The 17,143-nt window shown below is 46.0% G+C and overlaps 1 protein-coding gene across 1 annotated transcript in view; it reads left to right on the top strand.

The window, feature by feature from the left end:
* Positions 1-14,046, top strand: part of LOC120839941 (cytochrome P450 3A9) — a 35,887-nt gene extending 21,841 nt beyond the window's left edge. The window contains exons 11-14 of the mRNA XM_040210342.3: positions 6,315-6,406; positions 7,752-7,895; positions 9,658-9,820; positions 13,945-14,046. Coding sequence (XP_040066276.1) covers positions 6,315-6,406; positions 7,752-7,895; positions 9,658-9,820; positions 13,945-14,046 — 501 coding nt within the window. The remainder of the gene's footprint in view (positions 1-6,314; positions 6,407-7,751; positions 7,896-9,657; positions 9,821-13,944) is intronic.
* The last annotated feature ends 3,097 nt before the right edge of the window (positions 14,047-17,143 follow it).

Below are 17,143 nucleotides of genomic sequence, written 5' to 3'. Positions count from 1 at the left end.
CATACACCATAACTGTTGGGACGCCACCAGGGTCGCGACCGGCGACAGCATGACACTTCTATGACGTCATCAGGCGGAAATCGAGGGACCACTTTTTTTGCCGCGGTAAACACACCAGTCAAAGACGCGATCCAGGCACTATAGTAATGGGGCCAAATCTGGAAAGTACGGTGGATGGGGCAGCAGTTCGTAGCCCGATTCGACCAATTTGGCCGTGGCGAGGGCGGAGGTGTGAGCCGGTGCGTTGTCATGATGGAAGAGCACTCTTTGCTTCGCCAAATGGGACCGCTTTTTTCTGCAGTTCTGTGTCGAATCGGCCCAATAATTTGGCATATTACAGCCCTGTGACTGTTTTGCCCTTCTCCAGATAGTCGATGCAGATCACACCTTGTGAATCCCAGAAAACCGTGGCCATCACCTTTCCGGCCGATAGGACAGTCTTCGCCTTCTTCGGAGCACGTTCGCCGGGTCAAGTCCACTGTTTCGACTGTTTTTTGGTCTCTGGTGTGCACCAGTGGATCCATATTTCGTCGACGGTCACGAAACGACGCAGAAACTTTTTCGGATTGCGCTTAAACAGCGTCAAACACTGCTCTGAAGTGATCTCACGATTGCGCTTGTTGTCCGGAATGAGCAAACGCGGCACCCATCGCGCCGACAGCTTTCTCATGCCCAAAATTTTATGCAGGATATGACCCACATGGTCTTTTGAGATGCCTACTGTATCAGCTATCTCGCGCACCTTCAATCAGCGGTCTGCCCATACGAGATCGTGGATTTTTGTCACATTATCCCCCGTGGTAGCCGTTTTCGGGGCTCCTGGGCGTGACTCATCAAAAACCGACGTGCGACCACGTTGAAACTCGTTAAACCAATTTTTGACGGTCGCCATCGAAGGAGAAGAGTCATCGTACGCAGCATCCAAGCACTCTTTGATTCCACTGCGCGATTTCCCTTCCAAAAACAAGAATCGATTCACCGACTGATATTGCTCTTTTTCCATTTTTCTAAGATTCGCGAACACGCCCGCTTCCAGATGCGGTCAAAACAAAACTACAAGTCCGGTTCGGTTGAACTTTCGATAGTAGCCGTCAACGAGAATGCACTAAACGATAGTAAATTTCTCTTGCGATAGTGGCGCCATCAGGTGGTGAGGCTAAGTACTTATCGGACCGTCCTCGTATCTTAGGGTTTATTTAGTGTGATCCTCGTTTGGTAACACTAGCGTGTACGAACACCTGTACACATTGATTCCTCTTCTTTTTTTTTTTTTTCGAGGGGGGGGGGGGGGGGGGGCGGAGACTGCCGTACAATACTTTTAGTCGAAGGAAAAGATAAAGAAAGCGAGACGTTTCAAACTCAGCTTTTTTTTTTTCTTTGCTTCATCGCATCCTCATCCACCCAGAAAGCTAATGCCGTCTGCAGTCATCACTGAACTTCTACAAAAAGACCTACAGTTACAACAAAATAGCAGGTTGCCAGACATCGAACGTGCCCTTGTATCCCGAACAATTGGTCACTTAAAGGATACACGAAAACAGAACTTTATTCCTTCCCCCCTTATCTCTCCCCCCCCCCCCCCCCCCCCTTCCTTCAAACTTCACAAAGAATCCAACCTTCACGAAGAAGGGCTTGTCGTTTTCAAGGCTGACTTTCCAAAAGCACTACCTTCTTCTTCACTTGCTCGTCTTGTGGACAGCAACATCGAGAAGCAACTGTTGTCAAGTTCGAACAAGGGACTTTGTTAGATTGAAACCTTTGAGATTGTTGTTAAACGCTCATGCAATATGGGGTAAGAGTATACTAGGCTCGTCTAGATCGTCCACCACAGACATGAAAATGGTTAAAAGCTGAGATTTGTAAACTTGAATATATCAACAAAACAAACCCTGCTTCCGCTCGTTTTCTTCTCCTGGTGCCCTTTCATCACGGCATACAAAATCGCATGTTCCCATTTGATGGGATAGATAAGAAAAAGAAAACTTTACTTAATCTAACTAAATGTGGTAATCAGCAAAATACAAATGTAGCGCATATTTGACGATACGTTCCATTTTTGTCACTGTAACGGGAGCGAGCTCCTTTCTCACAGATGGAGCTTGTAACGGGAACGCGTTCTAAAAATCGGAAGGAACGAGGAACGAGCTTTCGGTTCCTTTTTCTAAGGAACGTGTGGAACGCTGGTTTCCAGCGGGTGCAGCGACAAGCCCAGACGACATCAGGATACTAGGAAAAACAAGCAAATCGAAGTTATGGCATGTTATTAATAAAATAATTATGGGAGGAGAGGTACCCGATGATCGGAAACTAGGTAAAATGATACTAATTTATAACGGCACGGGTCCACGAATGATAACCTAATACGCAGACCTTGTCTACTAAATGATATTGACCCAAGTGGTCAGAGTTTATGTTTGCGCAAGGTTACAAGGTAATTTAAAAGTTCTTTTGTTCGCATCATTGCTTTTTTTTTTTTTTTTTTCAACCGACATGGCAGTGAAGATGTTCTTTCTTTGAGATTGCGCCGGGACCCGACGACGGAGGCAGCTGATGGTCGCTGACGGAAGAGTTAAGCAGACAGGACTCCGCGGATAGGGGGAAGAAAAAAAACACGTCTATTTACAAGCGAAGCTCATTTTCGAATCTCTCAAAAGGCTACAGCACGTGCTGTCCTTGTCTTCTTCTCTTCTCCAAGCCGTCCACTGCCCCAGCTCGCACGAGCGTCGCCAGTTCACCCACACACCGGGGCACACGTGCAAACGCCAACACGCAAAGGAAAGAAAATGAAGCTCGGTCCTGTTCCCGCGTCCACTCACGGTGATGGCGGGGCCGATTCTCACACCTCCCGACTAAGTATATTTTTTAGACCCAAATGTCAAAAATAATATATAACAACTAAACTCAAACGTGTACACATATCAGACACAGCTTACACAGAGTTTGTGACTCAACCCGTCAGAATCCAAACTATCAAAAAAAAATTTACACTAAAATGCAAATCATACGCTAGTAAAGTGATTCTTACTGTGCCCGCCACGGCTCCAAAGGAGTGACAAATGTCGTGCTAAAACTCGCGTTGCATCTAGCCTCCTAGCCTCGGTCTCTTTGCTGACAAGTTATCCAAGCCATCCAGATTTCGACGGAGCTTGAATCGGATGGTGCATAGCCGGTTCCGGAACATCCCCGCGCAAGAGCAACGACAGTTTATGTTCTGTCCTGACTTACGAATCGGGAATGGGCCTCGCAGGCGGTCGTCGTTGTCGATGTCTTTTGCAATCTCAGCTCTCTCACACGTGGCCGGCTGGTAGTTGGTCGAGTTTTCATCGGCGTCCTTAGTTATATTCTGGGACGACTTCATCTCGAAGACCGCTTCCTCGTCGCTGTCCCCGCTTTCCCTGACATCTCCACCGGCCCGCTGTGACGTCAGCCGCTCTAACAAGTTGTCCGACTTCTTGTCAACACCCACGTCCTTGCCGTGGTCGTCATCAGCTTGCCAGAACGTCTGCCACCAAAGCAAAATATCCGGTTCTTTTTCGTCGTCGACGTTCACGTTTTCTTCATAGTCATCCTGCCGCCCAGGCGATAAGTTCGGTCCTTCGCCGTCGTCCACGTTCTCGCCGTCGTCGTCCTCGGCTTGCCGGAACGCCCACCTTCCAGGAGATACTCTAGGTTCTTCCTTGCAACCGACGCCCATGTTCTCAACTTGGTCGTCATTGGCTTGCCGGAACTTGTGCAACCCAGGTAAGAGGTCGGGACCGGCCTCGACGTTGTCGAAGTTCACACATGGGTCGTCCTCAGATTGCCGGGACGCCTGCCGCCCAGGCAAAGTGTGGGGCCTTTCGTCGTCGACGTTCACCTGCTCGTCGTGGTCATCCTCGGCCCGCTGGGACGTCCTCCAGGCACGGGAGACATTCAGCTCATTTCTGTCGTCAACGTCCGCCTGCACAGACACGCATCTGCGATTGTTCTTTGACGACCGCTTCGTATCATCGGCCTGTGACATAATCTGAGGCGCCTCGCGGACTGATGAGTCTGGCATCTTCTGACCTTGGTGGTCCAAGTTGTTACCGTCGGTCTTGCCCACATCGGTCGTCACCTTGTCGGGCTCACGGCTGGAGTCTTCCTCCACAGTGACATTCTCGGCGTCCACTTCTTTCTTGAGAAACAAAAGATCTCCGTCTGGTGTCTTCGTCCGGGGACATTCGCGGGAAAGGTGCCCCAATTCCTTGCATTTAAAACACTTCACCCGATAATGTTCAGGCCTAATGCCCTGCCTTGGATTCTCGTGTTTTTTCTTGAGAGAAGTGGTGGTTTCAATACAGGGCCTCGAGACCTCAGCTCGCAACACTCCGAGCTCTAACAAGACCGATTCTTTGACCGCACCATACCCACTTCTCTCATCCATGTTCAGCCTATTCACTAGTGCACGCATGCTCTCCGTGAAATAAGGTCGCACAAGATATCCTCTGAGCCGTTCAGGGACTTCATATGTCTCGAAGACGTTTTCTACGCCATCAAACCAGCTCGGCACTAATAGGTCGGACGACGGCATGGGAGTCAGCACTCCCTTCATCAATCTCGAAAAGCGAAAAACTTCATCTCGGAGGTTGAACTCCATGCCGCCTCCACTGGCTCGCCTTCGGTTTTCTGAGCGTAGATGTTCTAGTTCTAGCTCGAGGCGTAACAGCCGTTCTTTCTCCCTCACTAGTTCTATCTCCTTTTCAATTGAGCTGTATGATCTGACTCCTCCGTTCCCATCCCCCTGTGTTTGCGAGTTTGCCACTAATCCACTCAAAGGTGACAATTCACCTGGCCCGTCAACATTCCTATTCCGAACCCTATCCTGCTCTGGCGTTAGAGCCGGCACGTGCCGCTCTGCGCTGTCTGTATCCATGGCGGGCACACGTCAAAGAATCACCTTACCATAAGGTCAACGAAAGCCGCTGGATCACAGACGCAGCCCGCTTCTCAGAATAGTCAGGCACGAAAATGGTGTCCGAGCTGTAGACTCAAGTGTTCCTCGCTGGAGTGGGACGGCATCCGGTCAGAGGTAGCTCTGCCACCACGAAGTAGCTCGGTGGTCCAATCTTCAAGGAGCCCGGTGGTCCAGTCTTCTCTTTAGAAGGCTCCACCAATGCCGCGTCAAGTCGCTGTCCGCCGGTTCCGTTGTGAAGATCACGCCGCCGGGGTCCGCTGACGCAATCCTGTCCACTGCGCCAGTGAAGATGTTCTTTCTTTGAGATTGCGCCGGGACCCGACGACGGAGGCAGCTGATGGTCGCTGACGGAAGAGTTAAGCAGACAGGACTCCGCGGATAGGGGGAAGAAAAAAAACACGTCTATTTACAAGCGAAGCTCATTTTCGAATCTCTCAAAAGGCTACAGCACGTGCTGTCCTTGTCTTCTTCTCTTCTCCAAGCCGTCCACTGCCCCAGCTCGCACGAGCGTCGCCAGTTCACCCACACACCGGGGCACACGTGCAAACGCCAACACGCAAAGGAAAGAAAATGAAGCTCGGTCCTGTTCCCGCGTCCACTCACGGTGATGGCGGGGCCGATTCTCACAATGGCTTTCAGACAGAGTTTAGATCACCATCTTAAAATTAAACACGTACACGCGCAAACTAACATGTACATAAATTCGCGTCTTCTCGCCATTTCGGATTGGAACAGCCTTTCCAGGGAAATTGCCTCGATTAGTGATCACCTGTCTACTTTTTCTTTTGTAGCCGTGAACGGGACGAATAATCATATATTAAATATAATGATATATAAAAAGGGTACTATAAAAATATGTGCATGAAGCAGAAGACGAATATGACAATTCAACTTAATCCATAGATTCAGTTGAACTGCCATATTCTTCTTCTGTTTGATGGAAGCATTCTGATAGTAATTTTTAATATATATTTAATTACTGCCGAAAGAGCCTGTATGCGTCGAATTATTCGTTGTATGAATTATATCTTTTTCTTTTTATGTGTGTTGCTTGGTGTTTTTATTTTTTTTTTCAAATTATTGTAATGTTTGTGCGTTTAGGGTAAGTAAATTTTTAAATACGAAAACATTCAGCCTCATTTTTTTAAGCTGTAGCTTTTAAGAATTTGGTTAGTATTTTAACGACAGAAATGTCTGGTGTTTTTTTTTTCTTTGATTAAGTCGAGAACGTTAAACCATAGTGTGTTTAATTAATTTTTTCTTTAATTTTCTAACATTTATTGTTTACATTCGGGCAGTTTTTAAAAGCGAACGGTTGCGTCTTACTTAAGTTAGGAGGTACAATAAATAGGTCAATTTTTTTGTTGTTGCTTCCCAGGGAGAAGAGTTAACAATGGACGTGGTTGCGAAGCTCAAGTACGTTCGTGGGGTGGTTTCGGAGACACTCCGGATGCTGCCACCTGCAACCAGGTGGGGACGATTCGCTCTTGGAGAATTCCGCATTCGGGCTTTAGCCGGCGACTTTACTTTCCCTCTAAACATAAATAGCGTCCCGAATCGTTCGGGACGTGAGGCCCATTCACACATTTCCGTTTTCTAACGATGCCTTATGTTTCGGAAGTTTATCGGCAAATGTAGCAGAAATGTCCTGGTGATTCGTGAGGTAACGTAATTAAACGTAAACAAACGATCTTCCGTGAATGGGCGTTTTCCTACATGCTAAAAAAACTGCGTGGTCGCTTTTCTTAAGAACACGATTATTGCCAATCGTGAAGGATGACAGTGAATAGCAGGACTCAGAAGACGAAGGGGAAAAAGGAAGTACAATGTCCGCATAAACAATAGACATAATTCGTTGTTTTCCTTTTTTCTTTTTTTACTCGCTCATCCTCTCAACGGACATTTCATTTTGAGATTTAAAGATATTCCGAGTTCTGTCATTCGCTGGGACCCTTCAACTGTTCGCCGGGCTTAGCTGTTTTCATATTCTGCAGAGAAATGAACACGCATACTTTATATATATATATATATATATATATATATATATATATATATATATATATATATATATATATATATATAAACTTGGATTGTGCGCGTTGGTAATAAATTAATAAATTTGAAAAATATATAAAAGTCAGACAGGCAATATATATATATGTATATTTACTTCGACGACGCTATGATCTTGGAGGCCCAATCGAGCAACGGCAAGAGTGCATCATCACGACTCGCATCGCTCATATATTATAACAAGGACAACGTCTTCGCTGCAGGAACGATGCTAGATTTATCCGCGGACATTCCTAAACATGTGCGAAACATGCTTGCTTAACACACGTCTATGCTTGGAACATGTCGGCAGACGGTTTTTCTATGACCAATGAAATCCGGATTACAAGTTCGTCTGCTTCTTTTGCAGGGGTTGTGGTGAAGACAGGGGGACGCCGAGCTCTGATTGGCTCTGGTTGGAAGGATAGTGGGTAGAACTCAAAGCAAGTTGCTTTGAGGTCTACCCTCTATCCTTCCAATCGGAGCCAATCAGAGCTACTAGGCGTTCTGACGTCACCACAACCCCTGCAAAAGATGCAGACGAACTTGCGTTTCGCATAGGACCGTCAAAGAGGGAACAGATACTCGTCAGACGGGTGTCTGCTGACTTTCTTCTGTAGGATGCACGTACTAGCGGTGCAACCGCGGCATAAATCTGCAGCTACACTTCCTGCGGCAGTGAAAGCGACCATCGAAGGACACTCTCCGACAGTTGTTGACGTTGGCAGTAGTGTTTTTGTGTTTCTTTTTTCTTCTTCTGCAGACTCGAACGATTAGCTGCGGAAGACTACGTTCTCGGCGACACAGGCATCAGGGTTCCCAAAGGGTGCATCATCGCGATTCCAATCTACTCGATGCACCATGACCCGGAGTACTTCCCCGATCCCTTCACTTTCAAGCCAGAAAGGCAAGGAACATTCAGGACGGTTATCGCACTCTGTGACCGCTTACGACCGTTTCTCTTGAAATACCTTAAAATGTCTTACGACGAGAGAACACGCTGGCGCAATCTATCGGGAAGCCGTGTAACTATTGGTATCTTTGCACATTTTTTTCTTTTTCGCGCCTCATATTCTTTTTTTATTTGTAAAATCTTTTCGCAATGTTATGAACGACCATTTCATTTTAGATAGCACGTAGATTTCCTCTCGCAAATACCACAAAACCTTCGCTCTAGTGAAATGCAGTTCCAGGGTCACCTCATAGGGGCGCCAGCGTGCCAGTGGTATTGGTGTAACACCGGAGTAGAGTAAACTAGAAAGGATTAAGTGGGGCCACCGGAGTGCTATTTTTGAAGTTCCGCATGTGGAAAAACTATTAGGAGTCGCTACGAGCAAAGTGGCTTGGATTTGCATAAAGAAAGTAAACGAGCGCTACAATATAAGCACGGATAAGCTTTAACGCAGAATGTATCTATCAGCCGGTGCACTGATGCATGCTTCCCCTTTAGCTGTTGTGACTTGCGCCTCACAAATTTTTCTCGTTCTTTATTCGCTGAATTGCCTTAGGATTTTTGTTCCGTGGAACAAGGTGTTCACTTGCAATCTCGTGCTTGTAGAGCGAGATGTCCCGTCGGTGACGACTTTAGAGACAGTGCGTGTTTCCTCATTCTCATATTCACCACGTACACCTTCCCACACGAGAACAGAATCTCGTATACTACGCCTTTGAGGCAGTTCACAAACTTATCAACATGCTTGGCACCGCATTCTTCCTGTTTGTCGTGTTAAGAGTTGATTTTAGGATACAGCTGTTTCAGCATGTCAGGTGCACAAAGCACTACCTGGACACCAAACACGTTGGCTACCCTTGAAAGTTATGTGAAATTCAATGTGAAACGCAAACTACACAAACGCAATTTGTGTGACGAAAATTATCCCTGGAGAAGGGGAACAAGAAGGACAAAGGACAAACACAAATCTCCAACCACAGCTAGGTGACTGGTGAGCGACCGAAAAAATCCGCCTGGTCCGGGTATCGAACCCGGACCAGGCGGATTTTTTCGGTCGCTCACCAGTCACCTAGCTGTATTTGGAGATTTGTGTTTGTCCTTTGTCCTTCTTGTTCCCCTTCTCCAGGGATAATTTTCGTCGTTCTTGTCCAGCTCGCTTGCCCCTTTGCATTCAATTGCATTATAATTATAGCAATTTGTGTAGTGATGAAATTAGATTAAACTGACGTAGTCAAAATCCAATATTGAACTCAATACACTACTTGGCTAGGTGGCGCAAGTCAGCGCCCGATTCAAAGGGACTAGCCACCATCCATCCATCCATCCGTTCTCTAGCGAGCCAGTGTTACAGGGTTTCTAACTACCCGATTGAAGTCACGTGGTCTATGGGCCGCATTTGCAATACGAACTGCTAGGAGGTGCCGAAAGCGTCGATCGTCTGCAAACGTCTTCGCCTTTCCGCCTGCTTTCCTCCTCGCCACCTGAAAACGCTGCGCATGCGCACCTCTACTGATCTCCGCCGCAGGAAGCATCCGCCATTAAATTGCAAATGCTTCCCACGGTTTGAGACGAGCCCTCTCTTCAATCTAGGCTCTCTCGTATTCTCTCGTCGTAAGAGATCGCAAGAGGCAAATGTCGTGTTCGCGCTAACATTGTCCCTTAGTGCATCCCTGTTGTTTACTCTTGTTTGCCTGTTGCGTTTTCTTTCTCACGACAGATTCATCGGCGAGAATATCGAGTCAATTCGTCCGTATACCTACCTACCGTTCGGGGCTGGTCCTCGGAACTGCATCGGCGACCGGTTCGCCCTGGAAGCCATCAAGATTGCCCTGCTTCACGTGGTCCGAAGCGTCGAATTCTACCGTAGCCAAAACACTCGGGTGCGTAAAATAGTTACCGAAGACCTTCATCTTCAAGGTCCTAAGATGCATGGAATGCATTATGTAGAAAGTGATGGTTTGAAATTTGTTTAGAAGGCGTAAAACACTCGTTTCGGGGAACGAAGAAAAACTGTGTATTCGTTTACTCGCTCAATTTTGCGAGAAATTGACGTCACGTGATATGACGTTAAGTGTCGTCGTGGTATTCCGTGACACCAGGACTTGACGTGGCCTAATCTTATAGGATACCAAGTCACGTGACTTCAATTTGCCCGCTAAATTTAGAGGGGTTTTCACTTTATATGGCCAGGGGCCACATGACGTGGCGCCACGGTGTTCCTTGACCTAATGTCACACGTTGTCAGGTCACGTGACCTCAATTTTCTCGTTAAATTTAGCGGGTGAATGCACGGACGGTCGAACAGGTTTATAGGATTAGATGGGTTCGTTAAAAACCTTTTCACGCCTTAAAAACGATCACGTTGTAGCCCGTTTCCAGCTTCACAATCTCGGATATGAGTCGAAGCATGTTCACTCACATATAAAACTTGAGGTAACAGCAAATGGACCCACACCCTAAGATCAAGCCCCACATGCGCCTTCTAGCTGGCTGGTAACAGCTAAGAAAAATCCGCCCGGTCCGGGATTCGATTTCGGGACCTCTCCTAGACTAGCGGAGCGCTCTGAGATAACCACTGCAGGAGCTGGCCATGAGTTAGCGAACGAAATTTAACCATTTTTCGGCGATCTTCAGTCTCATGGAGGGCGCCAGTGGCGCTCCGAATAAGGTGGAAGTTCATTTAGTCTTATTATCCCCGTCGGAGACTTTTCCTAAAATTATCATATCAATCATTAACGTCTCATTTCACCCTTGCGGTGGTAATGATGAGAACTGGTGGCAACTGTTGACATTCGGTTGCTCTACTCATTGTCATGTCCTGGTTAGCTGAACTGGTAGACGCACTAACCAACCACTCCCCCTTTAAAGCTCCTAGGGGCCCTGAGAGTACACTCTCAAGAAAAAAGGGTGTCAAAAGGTGTATTCTTACACTCTTTGTCCCATATAATACACCCCACAACTTCAATTCGACGTACAGCGCCCTACAGACGAACAGACGGCCCGAAAGTTTACGAGGGGCTTGATAGCCGCGTGATACTTCTTATTAAAATAGCCAATGTACGTTTTACTGACAACAAGAAAAAATAATCGGGGTTTTCTTGGCCCTACTGTAAAAACTGGGTGTTTTCTTTATGTGCTCTTTGATACGTACTTTAGCTATCTAAAATGTTGTACCACATGGCTATCAAGCCCCTCGTAAAGTTTCGGGCCGCCTGTTTGACTGTAGGGCGCTGTATGTCGAACTGAAATTTTGGGGTGTATTATATGGGACAGGGGGTGTAACGATACGCCTTTTGACACCCTTTTTTCTTGAGAGTGTATTTGCAACTAAAAAAATTAATATAGCACTCCGCTTGTCTCAAAGAAGATACGGGACCGAACATCGGACCAAGTGGATTTTTTTGAGCGGTGACCAGTTGCCTGGTTGCGCGAATTTCGCTCTGTTTTTAAGGCGGAAGTCAATTTATTCTGACGCGAATTTTCTCCATCTTTTGGACTTCCCTTAACATCATTGAATCAATGAACCCACTCAATATCTAAACCAAGAAGTTGCATCGGCATAAACCAACCAATTCATGCCAACCCAGCACGTAAAATATCTCGCAAAAAAAAAAAAAAGAAAAAGGATTGCAACAGGAGATTTAGTGATTGTTCCTCGAGGCCGACGAATGAGAAATCAGCCGGTTTTGTTCGTTCAGTTTAGGCCAATAAGGTATTGGAGCAGCATGGCCCCCTAATAATCATGCGACCCCCGTGGCAAATAAAAAAAATGGACGCTGCCCCTTCCGTCAGCCATTGGTACCAAATACTGATCGCCCTTCCCATTGGCTGGAGTGATTCAAAGAAAGCAATGAGTGGCATTCCCTGTGTGCGTAACCGGGCAGTGTAATACACCGATGGACTTCTTCAGAATGCGCGTAGTTGAGTCGACTGGCTTGACTGATTTTGTCCAACGGTTCCGTAAATCCCCGGTCGCACCACTAATACATCATAGAAAAGATTGCAGACACCGCCTGATACATGTTTCTTCCTTGCATGACGAACCTGTCAAACTGGTCATACAGAAATTGTTCCGAGACATATTTTCAAGCGTACATCCCCAACTGTCTTGTACATCAACGCCTCGGCACATGCAATAAAATGATAATTTCCAAATGAACAATAACAAAGCTTGCAATGCTCCATGGGAATACTTTCGATGATAGTCATGAAACATCGATTAAACTTTCGGACGCCTATAGTTTTTATTCCACAGCTCTACAAATATATATATATATATATATATATATATATATATATATATATATATTTTTTTTTTTTTGCGTTGAATTTTATGTGTCACATTCATGAAATTGTCAATATTAGCTTTTCTCGACAATAAATCGTTATGTTACCGAGGAACGTAATTGCCTGGGTATCATAAAACGCAAATCAAATGGAATTTTGATATTTCTTCGAGAACTTTTTATTCCACGGAACGTCCAAGAAGGTAGGCCATGCAAATCAACGATGGTAACACTTCCAAACGTGCTTGAGGCATAACCGCAGATAATTTTGCCATTCTGTCTGCACAAAACAGCGTGTCTTTTGTTCGATGTACGAGCAGTGTGAATTCAGCTTAAAGGGCGTCTCCAGCCTAAAAGGGGGGTCATTCATTTTATATAAAAACCTCGTGGAAGGTACCAGGACCTTCTCGTGGAAGTGTCCAGAAAAGTTCAGTTGAATCGTAGAATAAAGCGTATAAAAAGCTTATGGAAATTCCGGTATTTTAACTAACTGGATAAACGAGCGGTGACCTAACAGGGTCAGGACGTCGTCTCCTTAGGGCTCTCCTTCCTCCGCCCTTCTCGCCATCCATACGTTGCTCAGTTTCCCGCCGTCCCGCCAGTTGTCATTGCGTCGGTCGCGTCGCGTCGCTCACATGTCTGCGGCAACTGCACGTTACAAACGAAGGCAAAAGGGTAGGACGCAAGAAAAAAACACAGCGCTGACTTTTACGTTTCTCTTTCTATTTCTCTGCAAGAAGCAAGGACTCGGCACAAAGAAAACAACGTTACTAGTGCTCAATTAGTACTCAACTAGTGATGTTGAATGCAACGTTACTAGAGAACTCAATTGGGAAACTGCCATAAAAGTCTCCTTTCAGAAAATGGCTCCGTTCTGTACATGAGAACTGAACTAATAGAGAGTATTCACTGGCGGCCATAGCTGTGTGCGCGAATACTGAGCGCGTGCTGATGGCGAGCTTCCACAGTTATTTTGCAACGTGCATTCCCCACCATCGAAAGTGCCGGTCTTAGCAGCCTATTGATGTGAGCTCGTTCTGAGCATGCGCTCTAAACAACACCCACAAATATGGCGTCCAGTGAATACTCCCTATAGCGATCACAACACAGCCATTTCTCCTGCACCGGTCACTCCGGTAAATACACGGCTGCACGTATAGACCTTTTCTGCAAGTGCGCCGCCTTCTTGAATTGACGTCACTTCCAGTATGGGCGAAAACATTGTTTTGCCTTTGCCACGCCAATAGAAGGCATTTAGGATATAAGCGTAACCGTCACACATTCTCGTTTTACCTCCCCTTTATTTTTTACTATTTGCAGGTTGAAACGGTGCATTATTTTTGAAACGGTGCATTATTTTTTCGTCGCCCATACCGGATACGCCTATTAGGTGGCTGGGGACGAAAGTACACAGAAAAGCTAGCCACTATACGTATAGGTTCAAGTACAATCGCGCAAGGGCCGGTGGCGCCATCTCGCGGTAGCTATATAAAGCAACTTTCATGTTTTGACTTGTCGCTAAAGGGTGGCGCTGTTATCGTATTTAGTTTGGTTTCGATGGACGCCCTGCGTTCTAAGTTTCAATGGTACGTTTCCCAACTGAGTGTTTTAGTAACGCTGATTGAAGGTATGTAAATTGCGCGGGCGTGAAGACGTGCGGCGGCTATTTTTTGGATGGAGAGACCTTTTTTAAGAACTCTTCTGAAATCTTTGTCCAGGTTCCTTTGGAATTTCTTTATCGCCTTAGACTGCTCCAAGCCAAGGACGTCACTGTCGGAATTCGGAAGAGGCCAGTGCAAGTTGCCGAAACCGGGTTGTAGGACTTCGTCAGGATCCTGATGCGACGCGACTAATCCTGTGGTCTCGCATACTGTTTTAGGCTAATCAAGGTCAATTTATATACTACATTAACACATTTCGGGATCTGGAGTTGCAAATAAAGCATACGCGTTGTCACGTCAAGAAGAAAAACACAAAGCAAGTGTTGCGCATTGCTTAGGTTCTGCGCAAAGTAGTTCTTACAAGATTTAGTTAACAGGGTACTGAGAAAGGGGGGGGGGGTGGTCACGTGACCTCGGGGAGGGGGGTCACGTGACCCCCCCCCCCCCCCTCCGAGAAATTTTTCCGCTAGATTCGGCGGGAAAATTTTTCTGCTAGATTTAGCGGGGAAATTTTTCCAATAAATTTAGCGGGGAAATTTTCCCGCTAAATTTAGCAGGAAAATTTTTCCGCTAAATTTAGCGGGGAAATTTTTCCGATAAATTTAGCGGGGAAATTTACCCATAATCCACCGCGTGGTTACGCCGACGGCAACGCCGCTCAAGCCGGAAACGGGCGCCTAAGAGCTGCGCTCTAAAAACAGTCAGCGCGGTGGCATTGAATATGGTAGCAGGGCGGACATTTTTTTTTCTTTGTCCATGCATGCCTTCTGGCCGTTCCCTCTGCATTCCCTTCCCTCCGAAAGAGCATCAAAGGATTATTTCCTTTGTTGCTCTTTCACAGCATTTTACCCGGCAAAATCATATCTCTCTTCTTTCTTAAAGCTTGCAAACAAATTTTCTAATTTAGGACAAAATTAATTAAAAAAGTAATGAGTAATTTTTTCGAAACTAATGCTTGAACGTAATTCAATATATTGCTAAATTACTAGGCAAGAGAACTGATTCATTACATTACTCATTACTCCAAAAATTAATTTAATTACTGTAATTCACATACAGTAATGTCATTGCTGCCATCTCTGCTCTCTCTCTCTCTCTCTCTCTCTATATATATATATATATCAATGACCAACTGACGACGCGCGGTGCAGAGAAATGTAGGCTGCAGTCTGACAGAATCTTTGGAGATCTATTAGTGAGAACGCACATATTGGCCAAAAATCACCGTGACACTAACATCATGACACTAATAAGTGCCGACAAGGAGCGATTCGGTAGTCACAGCGCAGCGGAGGCTCCAACGCGATATAGCCTGAAGCTGGCACTTTCCGCACATGGTTTGTCTTTCGAGTCGGATTAGCCTGTGGCGCCTCGTCGCCTGTGGAGTGCAGCTTCAACATGCTACAGCCTCATGGGTGGTGGGAGGGGTGAATGGGAGGGGGGGCAGAGGGGAGGGGGGGGGGGGGGGAGTCGGAGCAGCTGTGAGTGTGGAGGCATGCGTTTAGAACCTATGGAGGCGGCCCGAGCTTACATCAGCCCTCATCGCAACTGGCAAGGATTCGGCCAGATAGGCCCATCCGGAGGCCGGAGATAGAGGCGATGTGCGCGGACAGCCGCTTTGGACGAAACGTCGCAAGGTGTATCGATGAAACGATCCTGAGAACTCTTCGATGAAACGAACTGTCGGTGGAACGTCGCGGTATACGAAACAATCTGTTGATGAGACGTCGGTCGAGAAATTGATGGCCACCGCTGGGCACGGAACTCGCTCGTGTAGATTTTGTTGAGCTAAAATGTCGAGACCTTTTTTTATTTATTTATTTGTTTATTTATTTATTTCAATACCTTCAAAGCCACACGGCATTACAGAAGGGAGTGGGGGGAAAACGAAAGTACAAAAGAATAGAATTCAACACATATTAACATAATAGTTTTCAATGGCAGACTTGAATTGAGGAGCGTCTGCGATTGTGGCGATGGAGGTGGGCAGGTGGTTCCAGTCATTAGTGGTTCTTGGGGTAAAAGAATATAAAAAGAGCTTCGTGCGACTGAAAGGAACGGTGACTTTACGGTGATGATAATTTCGATGGGTACATACGATGGTTCAGAAAAAAGGTCTTCACTTAGATGCTGGTTGTGATGATAAATTTTGTGAAATAAGGACAAACGAGATAATGTTCTACGCAATGAAAGACTCGGAAGATGTAAAGATAGTTTCGTCGATGATACACTGGAAAAACGTGAGAAATTAGACAAAATAAAACGTGCACCACGATTTTGTACGAATTTAATTTGATTAATTAGAAATTCATGGCATGGGTCCCACACCGAACTCGCATACTCAAGCTTGGATCTAACGAGGGTCTTGTACAGTAGTAGTTTTAATGATGAAGGAGCCCTTGAAAAGTTGCGGCGTAAGTAACCTAGCATGCGATTAGCGTTGTTAGTAATAAAATTAATGTGAGTTTGCCAGGAGAGGTCAGATGTTATATGGACACCTAGGTACTTGTACGATGTCACCTGTTCAAGGGCAGAACCAATGTTGTATTGAGGAAAGTAAGTACAGGCAGCTTTCCGTGAAATTCTCATTACATTTACTGGCATTAAGGCGCATTTTCCAGACGTCACACCAGTTAGTAATGGAATTAAGGTCAGTCTGAAGAAAAGACGTATCAGTATCAGAATAGATTACACGATAAATGACACAATCATCTGCAAACAACCTTAGGGATGACTGGACATTGTTAACGAAATCATTTATGTATATGGGGAAAACAAGGGGGCCGAGGACGGAACCTTGCGGCACATCACCTGAAACATAGAAATATCATCACCGCCGTGATGTTCGTATAGTTTGTGTCTGAATTTGAGTATATCTGCCTCACCTACAACGAAATTTCGGCGCTCATTTTTTGGTCTATATGAGTTCAAAGCAGCAGTATCACATCGAACATACCAATATCTTGTTAAAAAGTCACGAAAAGGAATTTTAAAACGAACTAAAAGATTAGCAAAGAGCACCTGGTGGATGTCGCTAACGCCTCGCTTGTAATGCCCGTCTAGGAACCTTGGCAGCTAGTGACGGAGGTTGTCTCGCCTCCGGCCAGGACGAAAGAAGAGGGTTAGGAGGAACTCCCCTCTTCCCAAGAATGCCTTTTGTGTGTCGCAGAAGTCGCTATTGTCCCCCTACAAGATTACAGAAGATTAACCCGTCACTCAAAATTCGTACAAAAGCAGCCGGTTCGGTGGCTGGAAC

This window comes from Ixodes scapularis, unplaced genomic scaffold (genome assembly GCF_016920785.2).
Source record: "Ixodes scapularis isolate PalLabHiFi unplaced genomic scaffold, ASM1692078v2 PGA_scaffold8__174_contigs__length_109621045, whole genome shotgun sequence".
Taxonomy (NCBI): domain Eukaryota; kingdom Metazoa; phylum Arthropoda; class Arachnida; order Ixodida; family Ixodidae; genus Ixodes; species Ixodes scapularis.
This window is presented reverse-complemented; position numbering and strand designations above follow the sequence as displayed.